General features: G+C 38.4%; 1 protein-coding gene across 2 annotated transcripts in view; it reads left to right on the top strand.

Annotated features, from left to right (window-relative positions):
* Nucleotides 1-784: 784 nt before the first annotated feature.
* The window catches only part of Ppa2 (inorganic pyrophosphatase 2), a 73,427-nt gene continuing 54,201 nt past the window's right edge, over nucleotides 785-20,010 (top strand). For both annotated transcript variants that reach the window (XM_020182770.2, XM_074041478.1), the window contains exons 1-4: nucleotides 785-1,081; nucleotides 11,028-11,092; nucleotides 13,647-13,691; nucleotides 17,303-17,356. In XM_020182770.2, the coding sequence (XP_020038359.1) occupies nucleotides 904-1,081; nucleotides 11,028-11,092; nucleotides 13,647-13,691; nucleotides 17,303-17,356 (342 nt within the window). In that variant the 5' untranslated portion in view covers nucleotides 785-903. The remainder of the gene's footprint in view (nucleotides 1,082-11,027; nucleotides 11,093-13,646; nucleotides 13,692-17,302; nucleotides 17,357-20,010) is intronic.

Raw genomic sequence — 20,010 nt, 5'->3', positions numbered from 1 at the left:
ATAATTCAGCTTAGTCATCTTGACACATCACAAATTCACCAGTGTTGACAAAAATATTTAGAATCTACAATCTAGTGATTAGTGAAATCTCCCATACATCCCTTCTGGAAAATGAGTGGACCAGGATTTAAATTTTAACTGTCACTAGCTAATTAGAGATGTTCAAACCTGAGTGCTCAGAAGGGATGATGTTAGCCCTGCTAACAGTTGGAGTAGAAAACTGTATAGAGTTCTAAACCTTGCCAATGAGCTAGAGGGTCCCCAAAGAAGCTAGTCTATAGGATGAAAAAAACATTTGTAGCAGACTTCCAGTTGTTCTCCAACATCCATTCTTCCCTTCTGCAACAGCATGGCTACCAATTGTGAGTCTGGCCCATGACCACTCAGAATAAAGGCTGCTAGTTTTTCGTTAGCTGTGGCCACTAGGCTAAGTGAGGTCTGTCTTATGGGATATAAAAAGTAGTTTATGCAACTGGTGGGAAGTCACATTTACTTTACTTAATTATGAAAAGGCCTCATGGAGAAGGTGGCATTGGGGGGATATTAGGATTTTGCTCTGTAAGTAAGTCGGTGTCAAGGTCAAGTTTTCACAAAGGTGGGCTAAACGTTGTCTCACGGTTATGGCTCTGTGTGCGTGTGTGTGCACAAGCACTGGTGTAGAGAAGTCTGGCAGAGTAACCAATATGACATTACTGTTATAAAATATCTTATGATAGTCATGGTTGTCTCGCTCATTTTTGGACTTCAGCCTGGTTCAGGGCGCTGCGCTGGTCAAAGGGTGGGGAATCTGATACGGGTCGAGGTGGTACCGCCGGTGCCGGGCGGCAGGGGGCGCCGGCGCGCGGTCGGGTCAGGCCGGGGGCCACCAGTACCGCCGCGCGGGTCCCCACGGTGGTGTACGCCATGCGCGCGCTGCTGCCTCTGCTGCTGCGCACGGGCCGGGGGTGGCGCGCGGAGCCCGCTGTCGCCGCCCGCCTGCCGGGGGGAGCGAGCGCAGGAAGCGGGGCGCGCCGGGCCATGGCCCTGTACCGCACGGAGGAGCGCGGCCAGCCCAACTCTCCCGAGTACCGCCTCTTCTTCAGTGAGTAGCGAGCATATGTCCGGGCGGGAGGTGTCCGGCTGCGGGGGTGGCTTGGAGAGGGCACCTGCCCCTGTCCCGCGCGGCCTGTCGGCCTCTCTCAGGCCCTCGGCAGGCTCCGCGCGGTCCAGGCCGCCTTCTCGCACGCGGGGGTGGACTGCGAGGCCCGGGGACCAAGACCCCTCCCGCGGGCGCGAGATGCCCTTGACCGAGCCAACCGCTCCCCGCCCCCACCCCGCACTCCGCACTCCGCACTCCGCGGTGGGCGGGGTGCGCGGCCCTGTGGCGGCGGCCGAGGCCGAGGCCGAGCCCTTGGCCCTGCGCTCGCGCTGCTTGGTGACTTAGGACCCAGAGGCCGAGTCCTCCCGCCGTGCGGTGCCCGCCCTCCCGTGGCGTAGCAAACCCCTCCCTGCGCGCGCCGCCCGCCGCTGGGCGGGCAGGAAGAACTTTGGGGAGGCAGGGATCGTCTCCCCGAAACTGAACGTAAACCTCAGGTCTGCGCCCTGCGCGCTGTCCGCAGGCCAGAGCCCGGCCGCCCCTGTGACCTCTCTTCCTCTGCAAATCCAGGCCCCTGCTGAGCTGGCCAGCTAAGCCGGGAAAGGATCCAGCTTTCCGTGACCCTCGGTTTTCCTTGCACCTTTCCTGTGCTTCTCTGTTAATTGTGACGTTGGAAATGGCCCTGTCGCCCGCACGCCCCATTGAGTACAGAACCCTGAGGGGAGCTGTGCTGGCCAGGAAGTGGGCCTTGCGCTGGCAGTTTGTGGCACACTTGTCAGGAGTTCACCCTGCCCCAGGGGCTTTCTTCATCTTAAGATTCTTCTTTTAGCTCTTGGGATCCCCACAACCCCTCGCTGCGAGTTTCTGAACTTGCTGAGCCTTGGATTTCCTCTGTTAAATAGGCCTGCAAAAATTACTTCGTGTATGGAAAGTAATTAGTGTGATAGGGCCTATCCTGTAAGTTACTGTTGTTAATAATACCTGTAATCATTGATACTTATTGTTTATAAAATGCTTACAGTTATCCTACCAGAGTGTAGGGTTGAGAAGTATTTATGGAAATGATAAACTTGCCTAAGCTCTGTGGTTATAATGCAAGTGGTACTAAAATTTTATTTTCTTCAAATATTTTTGCTTTTTTCCCCTCTGTGCTACAGTTTTTCTCCCATTCTTTTCTCCCATTCAAAACTGACTGGATATTGTTAAAAACAAATAACTTTCCGAGCCTGGCATTGTGGCACCAGCCTGCAATCCCAGCCCTTGGGAGGTATTGGTAGAAGAATCACAAGTTGAAGGCCATCCTGGGTTATAGAAAGAGAGAGAGAGCCCTCCAGGCACTGGATTTGGGTGGGAAGGCTGAGGCCTCAATCCTGGTTTTGCCATTAACTCCTGTGTGATGTTGGGTAGGTGACCACATTTCTTTCTTAGAGGACAGTTTCTTTAGTCTTAAAAAGCAGCATTGACCTTGCAGTGATTCTCCAGGTCCTTCCTAGCACTGGTATTCCTTGAAGGCATTAGAAAAATAATAAAGGTTCTGAAAGTCTTTATTGGGACAAGGCTTGCATTGAGAGGGTTTCTGAGGCTGCAAAAGTACTTGAGACTCATTATTTTTCTGTAATTAGAATGCCATAAGTAACTTTTTTCATTCACTTGGGTAAATAGGGCATAAAAGAAGAAAAAAAGGTTTTTACTGAGGTTAGTGGGCAAGGATTGGAAGAAAGGGAAGTGTGGTTTCCTGGAGGATCCAAATGGGATGAGATCCTAATTGAAAGATACTTTGGGTTAAGCAATTCCAGAAATAACCACCAGGTGGCATGGTTGGCTCAGAACTGTTTCTACTTGGTGGAAGGGGTAGGACAAAATGGTAGGAAGCCACTCGAGAGTGAGTAAAATAAAGAGAAGGCAGTGAACAAATTGCTTATTGTAAAGATAAGTGAATAAGAGAACAAGTTGTTCTCATTGTGACCATCAGAGACCACTCACTTTCTGTCTATAGGAAGTATGCCCTTTCCTGATAAACGTTACTATCACTTAAATTACAAAAACAAAACAAAATAAAAAAGATGGTCAAAATAACTATAGAAGAAGAGGTTGAAGGTTCCCAACACATAAAATGGTAGTATTTGAGGAGATGGGAGCGCTGACTACCCTTATTTGACCATTAACACATTGTATAGACATACCGATTACAATTCTGTACCCTGTAAATACAAATTTTATATGTTGGGAAAAAAGATGGTCATGAATTGGGTATTTGCAGTACTAGATATCTTTAAGTGGTATGAAGTTGTAATTCTGGTTCCTTTAAAAGAAAAACATGAATAGCACTACTGATCTGACAATTATTCATCATTATTGAAGTAGAAATGTTGACCACGTTCCCAAATATATTCCAAGTCTCTAAAATAACCAATATTATAGGGGGACAGAGAACATTTTGAGTTTCATGTCAATGGTTTCTATTACTGCCATTAGAAAGAATAAGAATGATTGGTTGATATAATACTTTTTTTTCTGGTGGCACTGAAGTTTGAATTCAGGACTCACAATTTCTAGGCATGTACTCTATCACTTGAGCTACTCCATTAGTTTGTGTGTGTGTGTGTGTGTGTGTGTGTGTGTGTGTTGGGTGTTTTTGAGATAGGGTCTTGAACTATTTGCTCAGGCTGGCCTTAAAATGTGATCCTCCTGATCTCTGCCTCCTAAGTAGCTAGGATTACAGGCATGAGCCATGGGCACCGGCTGATGTAATACTTCTTAAAAAAAATTGTTGTTGAACTTTGTGGTAACACTATTGAGGTGAGGTAGATGATGCAGGGGAAAGAGCATCCTGGGTCATCAAGTCTCTTGGTGCCAGACCTGGCCCTATTAGTAACTTGCTGGATGGACTTTTGTCACTTTTACCTCATTTTATTAAGCCATGGAGTGAGGAGCTTGAACCAGATGACCAGTATCTGAATTCTTAGTCGAACGTAAGCATCTCATGGGATATTATTAGGTTTTCTTTTAAAGCAAAGGGTTTCGTGATTTAGCAAACTAGAATACTTCTCATTTTATTGCCATCTTAAAGAGTAATATGTACATATTAAAGTTCTGAACAATCTGATGTAATTTGTCCCAAACTTTTAAACCACAGAGTACTTATTTCTCAGAACACTGTAAACATCTTAGTAACAACAGAGTTTCATGGAAGTCAGTTTGGGAAGCACTGCATGGGATGATTTCTGCAACTTCTAGAAGCAGCTGTGTAGTGATAGTAGTTCTGGACCAACAGTGAATACACTTAGGTTATGGTTCTGGCTTCACTATCTTGGACAAGTTACATGACAGAGCTAATAAACAGATGGCTTCTCTTAGCTTAGATGCCATCCTTAGCTCAGTTTCTCTTTCTGTATGATAGGCTACCATTAATAATTGTAGAGAATTGCTGTGGTCAGTTAAGCAAGACCATGTGTAAAGATGATCGTTGTCTCGCGCTTGGTAGATATTAAGTGTATGGTTTTTCTTGTCCTCTTTTGATTTTAAGTCATTAGGCACTCTTTTTGTTTTTTTTTTTGTTTTAATTTATGAATGTATTTGGTGACAATCTATTATGTGCTCTTTTAAGTGGTGTTTACAGAACATGTATTCCTGTGAAATCACAAGTTCTACAGTTTTATTAATTTCTGTATATTCAAATCTTCAAATCATTAAGCTGTTAAAATACCTTAGAAAAGAGAGTGGACTTTAGTGTAGATATTTTTCTCATTAACCTGAAGTAATCTTCAAAGAGAGAATGGGGAAGGAGGGATTGTGGAAGAAGGTGGTAACTTCACCATTGGAATTTTTAATTTGAGGCAGCTGTTAAACATCCCAGTGGAGAGGGCCAGCAGGCTGTTGGAGTATGGGGTATGGAGATAAAGATTTGAAGGCCCATTTGTTTTAGGCAATAGGTTGAACTATGAGATCACTCAGGTCTGTGCTGAAATGCTGCCCTGTCCATTCAATACCAAATATCATTCCTTCCATGATTCACTCTGCCTGCCCCGATTTGTTTTCCTTTTAAGCTCACCATCATACCTGCTGTAGTATACACATATTTACTGCTTTTGTTCTCCACTAGAATATAAGTTAAATAAGAGAAGGGAATTGGAATTTGTATTCTTTGCACATAGAATAGTATTTGGTATGGTGTATGTGTTCAGTAAATATTTACCAAATGAATTAATGTAAAGAAAACTTGTAAGTAAAAAGAAAAAAAAGTGAAAAGAAGAGAACTTGAATTTTTAAAAGTCAATGGTGTTCTCTAAGCCCTGAAAAGCTATTGTACCAATGAAAAAGGAAGAGAGGATGATATGAGTAAATAGCCTCACGAGTTCTTGGAAATTAAAATATTTTTTTAAACTCTAGAAGATATTGTGGGCTGAATTTCATTCTGTTGTTTTAAGTCACAAAATTTGTGGTAAGTTTTTACAGCAGCCCTGAGCAACTAATACAGATGAGCTAGAAGAGAAGGTAAAAGCAGTCTGCAGAAAGTAGAGCAAAATATCAGAAACAACAGGAGGTAAAAAGAAGAGACATGGGGAGTCCAGGATGTCCAGTGTATGACTAATATGAGTTTCAAAAGGAAAGAATGGCTGAATTAGAGAGGAAATGATGAAAGGGATAATGGGGAGATTTAAGAGTTGAAGGACCAAGAGTTGACTCCCACTCACTTTATTTTGCAATCTCAGAAAACAGGCCCTGAAGAAGATCCAAAAAGGGAGTAGGAAGAGAACAGACCACCTGCAGAGGGATGAGAATCAAACCAGTATCTGACTCACTGGCTCTGCTGCTGAATGCTTGAACACTGTGGAGTAATGTCTTCAGGATTTTGAGAGGAAATCATTTTTTTTCCTAGAAGTTTTCACCCTGGCAGCCAGGGATCAATCTGGGATGAAAACTGAATAAAAACACTCAGTAACTTAATGCCCTGAGCTAGATGCTTGTAGAAGCAGAGATTGAAGTTTGAGGCCAACCCAGGCAAAAAGTTAGCAAGACCCCATCTCAACACCATCAACAGGGCATTATGGCACACTCCTGTCATCCCATCCCAACTAGGTGGGATGCATATGTAGGAGGATCATTGAGGTCATGCAAGACCCTTCCTGAAAAAAACTAAAGCAAAAAAGTGCTAGAAGTATGGCTCAAGTGGTAAAATGCCTGCTGAGCAATCCTGAGGCCCTAGGTACAAACCAAGTACTATAAAAAAAAAAAAGTCTGGAAAGCAACTGAGGCCAATAGAAGAAGGGGACAAGGAACTAGAGAAAAGATTAGATCAAGAAGAATTACCTTAGAAGGTAACACACATGCACAGGAAATCAATGTGAGTCAACTCCCTATATAGCTATCCTTATCTCAACTAACAAAAACCCTTGTTCCTTCCTATTATTGCTTATACTCTCTCTACAACAAAATTAGAGATAAGGGCAAAATAGTTTCTGCCGGGTATTGAGGGGGTGGGAGGGAGAGGGAGGGAGTGGAGTGGGGGGTAAGGGAAGGGGTTGGGGGAGGGGAGAGAAATGACCCAAACATTGTATGCACATATAAATAAAAAAAATATTAAAAAAAAAAGAATGACTTGAGAAATTTACCTTATACATAATTGTTCTTATAGAATGAATGTTAAGGATGTGCTCTTAAAAAACAAATAAGTAAACCAAGAGATACTTCATTACTTCATTGGGATCCAGAAAACAGAAGGTCCTGGCTAGAGAGGCATTGGGATAACAAGGAACCACTCCATCCAGATTGTACCAGAGAATAGAGGGTGCCAGATAAGGTATTTGGATAAAAATGGTATTTCAGTATTGATGGTTGGTGAAGTGTTGGAATAATTCATAGATATGATTGTGACAAATAGTGCAAGAAAGGTAATTAGAGGCACAAAGAAAAATAGAAGCTGAACAAGAAATGAAATTTAATTTTAACACCTTGTTGCTAAGATCAGCACATAGACGATTCTCAACTTTGAGTGTAAGAATTACTTGGGGTCCTTGCTCAGCCTGTGAATATCCCTGATATTCTGATTCTTGAAGAGTGGGAGAGGGGTTGGGGAATCTGCATTTTAACAAGCACTCTAGAGAAATTTTGAAAATATACTATTTGTATATTTTAAAAAGCATAGAAAATATGGTTGCAGAACATTTTGTCAGCCTTGAAATGAGAAAATAATAGTACAGAAGACAAAAATTGGAAGGGAAAAGAATGAGGAAAGAGAAGTAGAAGGCAGAATGGTGGAATCAAGAAACACTATATATGTTTGGTGGAACACGGAATTAAAGCATAAAGTTTTAAAATTAGCCAATCGAATTTAATGGGACTAGCTTGGGGCCAAATGAACTAAATTCTTTTCTCTCAGAATTAGACTCAGTATGTCATTTCTAAAGTAGAGATGTGAAAACTATGTTAGACAGATGATGATCACCACTAGACACTAAAACGGGTTCAAGAGGTGAAAGAGGGGTTGCTCTTAGGAGTGGAACTGCTTTGGATAGTTGTAGGGACTACTATTTTTTTGATCATGCATGTGCCTTGCGTTGACTTAGCAACAACAAAATAGTTATTTTAAAAACTAAGTTGACAACAGTAACTTGTTTTCAACTGTAAAGAAGCAACCAGTTTGAGCTTCAGACAATAAAAGTTGTATCACTAATTTATTCTGTGGCTCTGAGAAAGGGCAGCATCTGATGTGTGCTTCAGGGATTTTGTTGTTGACTCTTTTTTTTTGAGATAAGATTTCACTATGTAGCCCAGGCTGGCCTGGAACTCAGTCAGGATCCTCCTGCCAGAGCTTCCCAAGTGCTGGGATTACAGGCATGTACCACCACGTTTGTGCCACAGTGCTCGCTTCATGTACCATCTTTCTCTGTGGCTTGTGTGTATAATATACTTTACCCCTTTCATCTTACAGAGGATCAGATAGCCACTTTTAGAAAATCATAATACTGTGTAAGGGGCGCATAGTTGCACATTAATAGCACTGACCTGGAATAATTTTAAGAGGTCCTCATCCTTTCTTTGTACTCTCAGGAAATGACTAGCTCTGAGTGTGCTGAGAGGACTGCTTTGTGTTTAAACTTACCAAGTGGTGGTGTGAAGACTGATGGAGTGCATGCCTTGTCTCAGCTATGACCATAACTCACTTGCAGGCTCTTTGGTATCCCAGAATCTAGTCCATTGCCTGTACATACGAAACACTAAGTGTACAATGCTTGATGGAAGAAACCATTGAGAAAATGAGGTTTCAGAGAAATGGAATGATTTTACCGAGCTCAGTACCTACAAGTCAGGCTCTTGGGTTCTGTATTCATTGCTTCTGTGCAAATTTATAGGTATATTGCCCATTAAAGCATTCTCATAATCTGAGACCTGAGGCTATGTTTTTTTCCAGAAATAAGTCTTTTTTTATTCATTATTATTTAATGATGCATACTATTTTGTGATCCAAAGAGCTTCTAGTATATATGGTAATTTAAGTAAACACTGATCACTCATTTATAGTGATCATGCAAAAAAAAATAGTAATTTCCTTTTGTTCTTGTGTTGCTCCTAGATGACTTTGAAAATCAAGTAGATGGCTTGAAATCTGTTGTAGAATGTACAGGGAATTTTTTTTTAAAGGTGCATCCTTTTAACTGCTGAGAAAGCCTTATTATAGCAAGAGTTTTATGTGCTTTGTACTTGGTGTGCTTTTCTCAGCTTTATCCTTACCTGTGTACACATCCCAGGAGTTACCTTGTTGCCAAGGTGGGGAAAGAAAATCAACAGTTTGGAAGGGAAAAAATGAAACAGTATGGAGACATTTATTCAATAACTGTGCTGATCAGTTATTGAATGCCAACCTAGTGCAGGCTACACAAAGACTCCTTCCTTCAGAACTTAATTCTAGTGATAAGTGCTAAATACACATAGCATAAGATGGTAAAATAAAATTTTGATGAAAATCAGGACATTTTTTCTTAATGGTGGTACTAGACTTTAAACTCAGGACCTCATAGTTGCTAGGCAGGTGCTCTACCACTTCAGCCACTCCATCAGTCCTGTTTTAGTTGGGTGTTTTTGAGATAGGGTCTCATAAACTGTTTGCTCTGGTTGGCTTTGAACCGTGATCCTCCTGATCTCTGCCTCCTGAGTAGCTAGGATTACAGAGGTGAGCCACTGTCCATGGCTGATATAATTTTAGTTTGGAAAAGTTGCAAAGATAGTACAGAATTCCAGTATGCCCTTTCCCCCAGTTTCCTGTACTGTTAACATCTTTCATTACCATTGTACATCTGTCAACACTGAGAAACCAACATTGGTACATGCTCTTAACCGAATTCTAGGAAACTTACATTTTACTTGTTTTTCCACTAATGTCATTTTTCCATTCCAGGATTCAGTTCAGGATCTCACATTGATTTCATAAATTTTCCTTAATCTCCTCCGGCTGTTACAGTTTCTTGGTGTTTGTTTCTTTTTCTCTATTTCTTTGTTTGCTATTTATTTATTTGATAAGTTTTTTGTATTATTGTGGATTTTTTTTTTTTTGTGGTACTGGGGTTTGAACTCAGGACTTTCTGCTTGATCCACACCTGCTGCTGTGTGGATCCTTACATATTTATTTATACCTTGGGTTTTAAGTCAGTGTTTCAGTACTCATTTTGTTGCTCAAATTGTTCTCTTTGGCTTTTGAAAGCTCTTTCAAGGGTGGCTCATAATATTCCTCCAAACTTTTGGTTTTTGAGTACTTGGTTGATTTTTTAACCCCCTGAGACAAGGTTTTGCTGTTTCCTAGGCTGGCCTCGACCTTCTGGGCTCAAGTAGTCTTCCTGTTTCAGCCTCCTCAGTAGCCATGCCAGTGCACCTGCCTCTTAAGATTTTGTCTTCCTTCCTTCCTCTCTTTTTCCCCTCTCCTCCCCTTCCCTCCCCTCCCCTCTCATGCTGGAGACCAAACCCAAATCTTTCACATGCTAGGCAAGCATGTGTTCTACCACTGAGCTACATCTCTAGCCCTGGTTGATTTCTAGCCCCTATAAGATGCTCAGTGTCATCTCATGTATTTGCCCATTGTAACAATAAGCCTTTTCTCCAAGCATTAATTCCTTTCATTAGAGAATGGTATTTAGAAACCAAAAATCTCTGTGTTGGGTGTACTCACTGCTACTGGGATGTCAGCCAGCCCTTTTATTATTGTTATTATTTTCTTAAAGTATTTTTACAGTTGAAAATTACACTGAAGAGATAGCAGGGTAGAAGTAAAACATATGCTGATTTAGAATATTGCAAAGTGAAAATTTTATATGCTGTATTAAGCCAAGGTTTTGGAAACAGATGTGTTCCAGTAAAATGTGTATTGAATAATTGCATTTATTTAAATAACATACTTTTAAATGTATTTTAAATGTACATTTGAGTATACAGCTTTTAAGATAGTTTCTGTTATTGAAGTTTGCTTTTGTTTTAAGTTTACCTTAATATTGGCATCCTTACCAATGTGAGTAGAAACAAATGATTTATTTCTTTCAATAAAATAGGGTCTTGGGACCTTTCTTCCTATGGATCATAGGTAGAATTTGGAGGTTCTGTTGTTAGGTTTCTCCTAAGAAATTGACATCAGTGTTAGTCTAACTTTTAGTAAGTTTTCAGTATAAGATTTTTTTCATATTCTGAGTTTTAGTCTATTTTAGACTTTTTCTTCTTTGGATGTTTTAAGACATTGGGATAAGTAAATGGTTTTAGCAAACTTATTGTGATTTAGTTGGTATATACTTCTCTTTGGTGGTCAAATAGGAACAAGTTTTAAAATTTGAATTAAACCTTAAATAGAGAGTTAAAGTTAGCTTTGAAGAAAATGGGTAAGATTAAAAGTGGATAAGGATTTTTTGCTATAAAGAACAGTGCTTTAATTCTGTTTTTTTTGTTTTGTTTTGTTTTGTTTTTTCCTTTGCAGAGAATGTAGCTGGTCACTACATGTCCCCCTTTCATGATATTCCTCTGATGGTGGACTCTAAAGAGGTATTATTTTAATTTGTTTTGAGTATGAAGATAGGTAGTTCTTTTATTGCCATAAAATGCTTTTTGGAAGGACCTGGAAGGAAAGAATGGAAGTCAGGAAGAAAAACTAAGGAATTGTAATGGTTGTTAACCTCTTTCATGAATCAAAGTTTATGTGAGGATAGGATTCTTCTGGGAGGACTTGGAAGAAAGGAGGGTCAGTTATCTGTAAAGCTTTGAATTTGGCAGGAGATGAAGATTAAACAGCAGTAACTTAAGAAAATAAGAGGCTTATTTTTAAAAATAATAACAGTGTAGTTAAATTTGTGGATTATTTCTATTTGCTAGCTGCTGTGTGAACATGTTATTTAATTCTTATGACTTGCTATTATTATCTTAAAGGACAGTGAAGTTGAAGGTGTTTTATTGACTTGTAAAATATCACACAGGTGGTAAATATCAGAGCTAAGTTTTGAATTGTCATTTTTGACCACAGATGTCATGTTCCTTAACCATTCCATACGACAAGTGCTAGAAAAATAAGACTAGGGAAAAAAGATTATATTTGGGTAAGTATTGTCTTAGAACCTAAAGTCACTTGACCACTATGAGGATATGAAGGATGTCATTCAAATGGGTATAGCTTTTGAGAGGGTCTCAAAAGCACCAAGGCATTTTGAGTTCTTTCCTGATGAGTTGGTAAGATGATGTTGGTCATAGCAGATATTAGTGATCATCATTAAGCTGAAAGTCATTGCCTTAATATCCAAGTCTTGAATCACCAGATTCATAAAGCGAGCAGAGCTGCTGAGGAAGCAGCACTGTTCCAGGTTGAGATTACATGGGACTGAATGATTGGGTTGGTTTTTTCCAGGAGTGTAGAGAGATCACTGTAGGGGCAAAGGCTGCTGACATAGTAAGAAGGCGACTTCACATGCAAGGGTGGTTTGACCTTTTTGGTTTTACCTCACATGTCATAGTGAGGTTATGGAACATTGTGCAGAATACCAAATTGTCAGTGGTGGTAACAAAGAAGAAGAATAGTTGTTTATTAGCCAGGCACTGTGCTCAGTGCTTGACACACATCATCTCAATCCTTCTGGAACTACTATTATTTATTTTGTTAATAAGCTCAAGTACTTTGTCCATGGTCACAAATCTAGACTGCCGTGGAGCGGGGTTGAATTCAGGTGCTTTAACTCCAGAGCTGTTCGTGTTCTTCACTTCTTTGTGCACTGCCTTAGCTCGTTACTTTGAGTGTTTAGCTGCAGGATAAGGGATGATATAGTTTGGAAAGAGAAAGAAACCAAGAGGGCAGAAATAATTCTGTTATTGTATATGTCTCTTTGAGTGTGAGAAAGAGTATGTTTTGTTTTGGCCCGTGAATTATCAAACCTAAAAATGTCATGTGTTCCAGTATCTCTCCTTGCTTTTAACCAAAGTGTGAGTGCATTTACTTTCTCATTTGATAAGTAATCATTGCAAGCCTCTTATGAGTCAGACACTATCTTAGGCACTAGATATGAAATGATGAATAAAATAGATGTAGTCACACTCAGTCAGAGGTGACAACCATAAAACAAATCAGTCAGATACTGAAGTAGTGTAAAGGGATGAAGAGTGACTAGTGGATGGTATTGTCAGGGGTATACTACAACAAGGTTTGTGTACCTCATAACAAGAATATAGAAAGGCTGTATTTTTGAGAATTATGTAGGAAGAAAAGGAAGTGGAATAAAGGATGTGATAGAAACATCTCATCTGAGAGGGTATAGCATTCTAAGGAGGATGGGTTTGAGGGAATGTGAGTTTTGGGATTAGGCATAATAGAGGGCAGGACAAATTATAACAACAAGATGTGCTGGTGAGTTCTAAGGATGAGCTACTGGTACATTTCCTTGGTGGTCAGCCAGTAATGATTAAAATGTTTATACCTTGAGCTTTGGGATATTGAGTTTTAGGAACAGAAATAATGTTTCAGGGCCAACTTGGAATAATTATTTTTCTGTTTGTTTTGTTTTCTTCATTAGTAGTCGTTTGGGTGTGTAAGCGTTTTATATACTGGGTGAGCATTTATGAATGGCACAATTTTTCTTCCCAACCAACCATGTAGTCTGGTTTAATTTGAAAATGTTGCGTGGAGGCTTAATAATCACACCTTGGTAGAGTTCACAGGCGGGAAGTGCAGCTGAGTACTTTCATGGCTTGTTAGTCATGCTCCCTGGAGTTTCATTTCAATAATGAATTGACTGTCTTAAGCGTAATCATTGGCAACTGCCAGTCTTTCCTTAAAGACTGAGCAGAGCCTTTGCTTATTTTATAAAAACTTAGAAAATATTCTTGAAAGGGATTTAGCTTTTCTGATAATTTATTTGATAAAATCCATTCAGTGCTGTTTTCTGGGATGTTAATACTGAGGGAAAAACTAGGTGTTTCTGGTAGGTTCTCTGTTTAGTCAGAATTCAGCATAGCTTCTGAAATTGAATGTGTATACAGTAGGTATATTTTATTGTTATGCAGTGCATCTATATTTTGTGCAATGTTACAGTAATAAGTACTGTCTTTTCTTTTATAGGCAAATGGCATTCCCACAAAGAAGGCACGAAGTGATGAATATGAGGTATATCTAAAAGGTTTTACTTTGTGAATCACTTTTATACTATCTGTTAAAGACCTTGATAGTAGTATGCATTTGTAAAATGCTTCTGAATGTTTTCCCTTGCAAGAATTCCATGTGTATTCTGAAGTTTTTCTCTTTAAGGCATTTAATCTTTTCTTTAAAATTGTGGTAAGATTTTATAAGTTAAAATTTGCCATTTTAAATTTCTAAAGTGTACAGTTCAGTGGTATTAAGTACTTTCACACTGTTGTGCAGTAGTCACCACCATTGATCTCCAGAGCTTTCTGTCATTTCTAGCCGAAACTCTACACCCATTAACTAGCAGTCCTCCTCCTCTCCCTCCCCTGGTAACTGCTTTGCTTTTTGAGTATGAACTTGACTGTTTTAGTTACTTCTTTACCATTTCATTTTTCAAGTGAAAAATCAAAACATGAAACCATATTTTAGTAGCAAATTATTTATCATGGCAAAGAATCTAAAGTAAATGTGCTTTATTAAAATTAGTCAGTGTACCTTTTTAAATGTTTTAAATTATAACAGAGATGATAAGAACTACAGTCTTTCAAGAGTAGAGGAAAAGAAAAATAGTTATACCAACTAGAATACATTTCAAATATATCTCTTAACTATTTGACTATCAAACCTTTGTAGTTACTGACTTAGGACCAGAGCATTTGATTGACATCTTTCTGCATTTCTTGCTCTGGGTGTTCTTTTCTCTTGATGCTGGACAGCTCTCCCTTTCACCTTTTCCCTCCCCAGTCTATTCCATCTCTTCTCTGAAACATTTGTCCACAGCCTCCTTACCCACTTCCACACATAGATAAGCGGACTGTTTAATCCCTACAACCTTTGCCTGTCATCCTTCTTTTTGCTTTCCCAAAGTGGTGTTAGTCAGATAGTCCTTGGACCATCTCCACTAGAACCACTTACAGTGGTTGTTAAAAGTTCAGATTCCAGGCCTCATCCCACATCTGCTAAATCAGAATCTCTGCTTGATGGCCCTGGCTCATCTACATGCTTACCAATATTCCGGGCACTTCCTCCACAGGAAATTTGACAACCATTGCCCTAGACGTCGGGGAAACAGGCACGCAGGGACTCAGGCTTTACAGTTCCTAGGGACATTATTTATTAACCTGAAAAGCTATTTCAATGGGAAAAGTATATTCTGAGTCTAGACCATCAAAGTAAAATTTAATTCTTATAATACAATTTACATGTTGGAGATTATCTGGTTTGTGTGTTTTTGAAAGCTTAAAAATTAGGAAAGAAGGATGATTTTGTGTTTTTTTCCCCTATGTATATAAAGCATAATGACTGCTTTTTCACATATGTTCTTAGCTTTTCTCTTTTATTTCTTTTTATTTTCTTATTTGTTCTCAAGGGAAAAAATGGAGAGAAAGAAAAAAACTAAAAGGAGGAGTTAAATGTCCCTGCCATATAGATGACTTTCTGGTTTAATTTTGCCCCCTTTTATCTTTTTGATTTTCTAATAAATTCTGGCAGGTCATTGTTGGTTTATAATTAATACTAATCTTAAGAAAATGAGACTAACATTGGCTTTAAAATTAGAGGCTAAATGCATTGTAGTTGGAGAAAAGAAAGGCAGGCTAAAAGTAGGCTTTTAGTGGTTAGGAGCAAATGATGAGTGTGGCTTGCAGTCTTAAAATTCAGACCTATTCTTCATCTCTTGTTCCTTTGGTCTAATTCAAGTCTGTGTGAGTGGCTTTGGGTAGGTGTCATTGTGTACCATGATTGTCACTAGTATGGTCGTCTCTGTCATCTACGAGTATTCATCCACATGCATTTGTTCTCTTATAGCCAGGCTTTCAGGGATGAATAAATTATGTGAACATCTGCCATTTACTTCAGTTTTTCTTTTTAACAGCTTCTTGAGACATATTTAAACAGGTGTAGGGTACCTCATGAAAGAGCATAGAAAATGAAACATAACAGCAGGGCTGTGTACGAGGGTTGTTAAGATAGGTATGAGATGGGCTTCTAAGGAGCGATTGTTGGGAATTCATTCTCGGCTTTGTTTACCTCATTATGGGTTTGCGGTTTTGCCATTTGAAACAGTCTTATCTAGAAAAACTTAATAAAAAATCATCATTTCTTTTGTGGCTCACTATCGGTTTACACTTAATCGTGCAAATGGCGTTCTTTGAATTAGCAGCATTTGTATTTCACTGAGACACTCACAGGATGTTGTCAGCAATGCTTTAAGCCAACCTTGACTGCATGTTAAAATGGCTTGGACAGTTTTTAAAAAGAGGCAGTGTCCTGGCTCCGCCCCAGACTGGTTGAATTCAAATAGGTGGGTTGTAGAGCTTGCTGAAACTCTTTTTCTTTTTTTGTAATTAGTTAAAGCTCACCAAGTAATTTTGATTTGTGTACAATTGAGAATAAGTTTGTTAAATTATTGCTTCTCAGATCTGTGGTTTTTCTTATTTATTTCTATCTGTTGTGAACTGATACTTTAAAAATACAACCAAAATGAATGAAGAAAAGTATAATTCAAGTAGATTCAACACATATAAAAATTACTGTTACCTTGCCACAAGTGCTTCTAAATGAACCAGTAGGACCAGTTTGCAGACTGGCCCGGGCTCAAGGCACACTTGGGGTAGCACCGTTTTAAAGTTTTAAGCCATTGCCTCACGTTCAGGGTTCCTTACTGATGTCAGTGTGGTACAAATCATCTTTAACCTGCACATTTCTCTTTGTAAGGCAAACTCTGGGAATTGTTCATACTCATCATTGACCCAGAGTCTACAGAAGAAAAAGAAGCCCTGGCCTTTTTGTATCTCTAGGGAGTGTGAACTCACTAGCTGTGGTTGAGAAGGGATGCCTAAATCCTTGTGAACTGTATTCTGATTGCCTTGATTTTACTTTATGATTGTAACTTGTATGTAAATATTGCCTTGATTTTACTTTATGATTGTAACTTGTATGTAAATACTCTATTACAACTTTCAAAATATTTGACTTCCTGTTATTCTATGTATTTTCCTTTAAGTTATATAATTGATCTTCTTAACAACCTTGTGGTGTGTGGGATAGAGATGCTCACCCTTACTTCCCAGAATGGAAAAGTAAGACCAAAGGCTTATATGAGGGACCTGGTCTTTGACTCCTATTTTAGCTAAAATATGAAAGTCAAAACATTTTTCCTGGGCTGTGGAGTGACTCAAGTGGTAGAGCACCTGCCTAGCAAGTGTGAGGCCCTGAGTTTAAACCCCAATACTGCCAAAAAATTTAAAAAATAAAATAAAATAAACATTTTTCCTGACTCCATTCTAGTTCTGTCACTACCCTGCAAAAGTACTTCAGATGTAATGACCTCAGATACTGTGTAGCAGTGCTCAAATGACATGATGGCTTAAATTCTGCTGTTTTAGACAACATCTCTAATTTTTAAAAGAAATGTAAGGCATAGGGAGATGTATAATACAGACAACTAAACATTTTTTGTGGGATTAAAAACCTTCAGGATTCTTTTAAAGAGTGTAATAATTATAAAATTAGCCTAAGAGTTTCCAATTCAAAGTGTAGAAATAAGAGCTAGTAAAAATTTTAAATGTTCTCTCTCTCTCTCTCTTTCACAGAATTTGTTTCATATGGTTGTAGAAATTCCTCGGTGGACAAACGCTAAAATGGAGGTATGGATGTGCTCTATTAATGTAAAATTGAAAAGAAAACTTAATAATAATATGAAAGGCATTGCTTCTAGCTATTTGGCATGATGTTTTAAATTGGGAATGGTTGATAGGCTTCTTTATAATGAAACAATTAAATATTTTTGTGAACTTGGACTTTAATTTCAAAAAGAAAAATATTCGTACAGAATATACACTTAAAAGAGTGTTTTTCAAATTTTGCCTATCCAGTTTATGGTACACATATTTGTTTAATTTTTGTTGCCTACCCTTTCTTTGACAAGATGTCAAATATTTTCAAGATTTGTTTAAATAGATTCTGAGATGTATTTAGTTGATAGATACAAGTGAACCATTTGTTTGAGGCTGGTGGCAATTTTAATTTCTGAGCATTTAATTCTTCTTTAAATTTTATTCTGCCTGAAATGAAAGCATTTTCCTGACTAAAAGAATTTATGAACACTGTCTAAGAGCACCGGCAGTTGCCCTAGTTAGCTTTTCTAGAAAATTATTTCAATTTTAATCTCTTCCATGAACCTATCAAGAATATCTCATGTGCTTTTTGGTGTTTTGTTTTTTCTTCAGTTAGAGAAGATCCTTTACAGCTCTAGGTAAAATTTAACTTCTTGTACTTTGTTAGTTAAGCTTTCTGTAACTTGAGATGTAATGGCAAGTATGATTAAGTATATAAATTAGACATTGTTAGGTGGGTGTGTAATTTTCAGAGTTCATTTGGGAAATTATTGATCATTTCACCAAGTCCTGGTAAAATGTTAACATTTTAATAGGAAAAAATAGATACTACATTCTTCTTTTGGTCTTGTTTTAGGCATGACACTTCATCATTCTTATCTCTTCACCTCAGTATCAGATCCTGCTTATGTTAAGCAGTGGTTCTTCATTCAAACATGGCCTCAGTGATTTTTGCATGTGTGTGTGTGTGTGTGTGTGTGTGTGTTTATTTTATAGCATTTTTTCCCTTTTTTGAATGGAAAATGTGAATATGTTTGATAGAAAAGTAACTTAAAGTGAAATCAATTGGCAAGAATCTGGGGGGAGTTGGTGATTTTTAAAAATTATATTGTAATTAACTACATATTATATATGTAGAAAACAAACTGATATTTGATTTATGACCAGAACAAAAATTAAATCAGGCTCATCAACATGTGTATCATTTCAAATACTTAATACTTACTGTGGTGAGGACATTTGCAATTTATTTATTTATTTTGACATTTGCAATTTAGAGTGTATAATAAACCATTAACTGTATTCACTGTAGGTCTCAAAACCAAAAGAAAGTCATATTCTTCCTGTCTGAGGTTTTGTACCTTTAACCATCATCTCTGGCCACTACAACCACCATTCTAGTCTCTGCTTCTTTTTTTTAGTTAAACTAAATTTGTTTTTAACTAATACATATTCATATTAATGACTGCCATGCAATGTTTCAGGTATACATTGTGTAATGTGTAAGTCAGGTTAAACATAACTATCTCAACTCAAACACTGATCATTTCTTCACAGTGAAATCTTTGAAAATCCTTTCTTCTAGCTTTTTAAAACATATGGTGTAGTATTATTTTCTGTAGTCACTCTATTGTACAAATAGCACAGCAAAATTTCTTGCTTCTACCAACTACAACTTTTAGTACCCATCGATCAACCTTCCTCTCTCCCCCTACACTCCCCTGGTAACTACCATTCTACTCTAAAGCTCAATGAGAGCAAGTTTTGTAGATTCCACAGATGACTGAAGTCATATCATCTTGATACTTGTCTTATTTTACTTAACATAATGATCTCTAGTTCTGTTCCTGTTACAAATGACAGGATTTTATTCCTTAGTATGGCTGAAAAATGTATTGCATTTTCTTTATCCATTCATCAGGTAATGCCCACTTAGCTCGTTTTGTTCCGAATAGTGCTGCAGTGCGCATGAGCATGCACACATCTCTCCCGCGTACCGATTTCATTTTGTTTGTCTGTATATTCAGAAGTGGAATTGCTGGATTATATGGCAGTTCTATTTTTAGTTATTTTGGGAAACTATACTGGTTTCCATGATGGCTGCACTAATTTACATTTCCACCAAGAGTGTATAAGCTTTCCTTTTTTCTCCACATCCTCACTGGCACTTGTTATCTTCATTTGTTTTGATAGTAACCATTCTTACTGGAGTGAGGCTGATATAGTGATTTTGATATGAATTTCCTGATGATTAGTGATGTTGAGTACTTTTTCATAGATGGGTTGGCCATTTGTATATCTTCTTTTGAGAAATGTCTATTTAAGTCTGTTGCCCATTTTTAATCAGGTTATTTGTTGCTTTGCTATTTAGTTTTTGAGTTCCTTATTTAGTCTGTGTATCAACTCCTTGTCAGGTATGTAGCCTGCAAATATTTTCTCCCATTGCATATGTTGTTTCTTCACTGTAGGTTATTTCCTTTGCAGTACAGAGCTTTTTTAAAAAAAATATTAGCATATATTAGTTGTTCAGGGAGTTTCATTGTTACATTTCCATTTAATGCTTGCAATGCACCTTGGTTAGACTCTTGCCTCCATCATTCTCCTTCATCTCTTCCTTCCCACACTTCTTAAAACAATTTCAACAGGCTTCATTTTCATGCAGCTATATAAAGTGCATCAACAGT

Source organism: Castor canadensis, chromosome 9 (genome assembly GCF_047511655.1).
Source record: "Castor canadensis chromosome 9, mCasCan1.hap1v2, whole genome shotgun sequence".
Lineage (NCBI taxonomy): Eukaryota > Metazoa > Chordata > Mammalia > Rodentia > Castoridae > Castor > Castor canadensis.
Note: the sequence above shows the minus strand (reverse complement) of the source record. Positions and strands in the feature narration are given on the sequence as shown.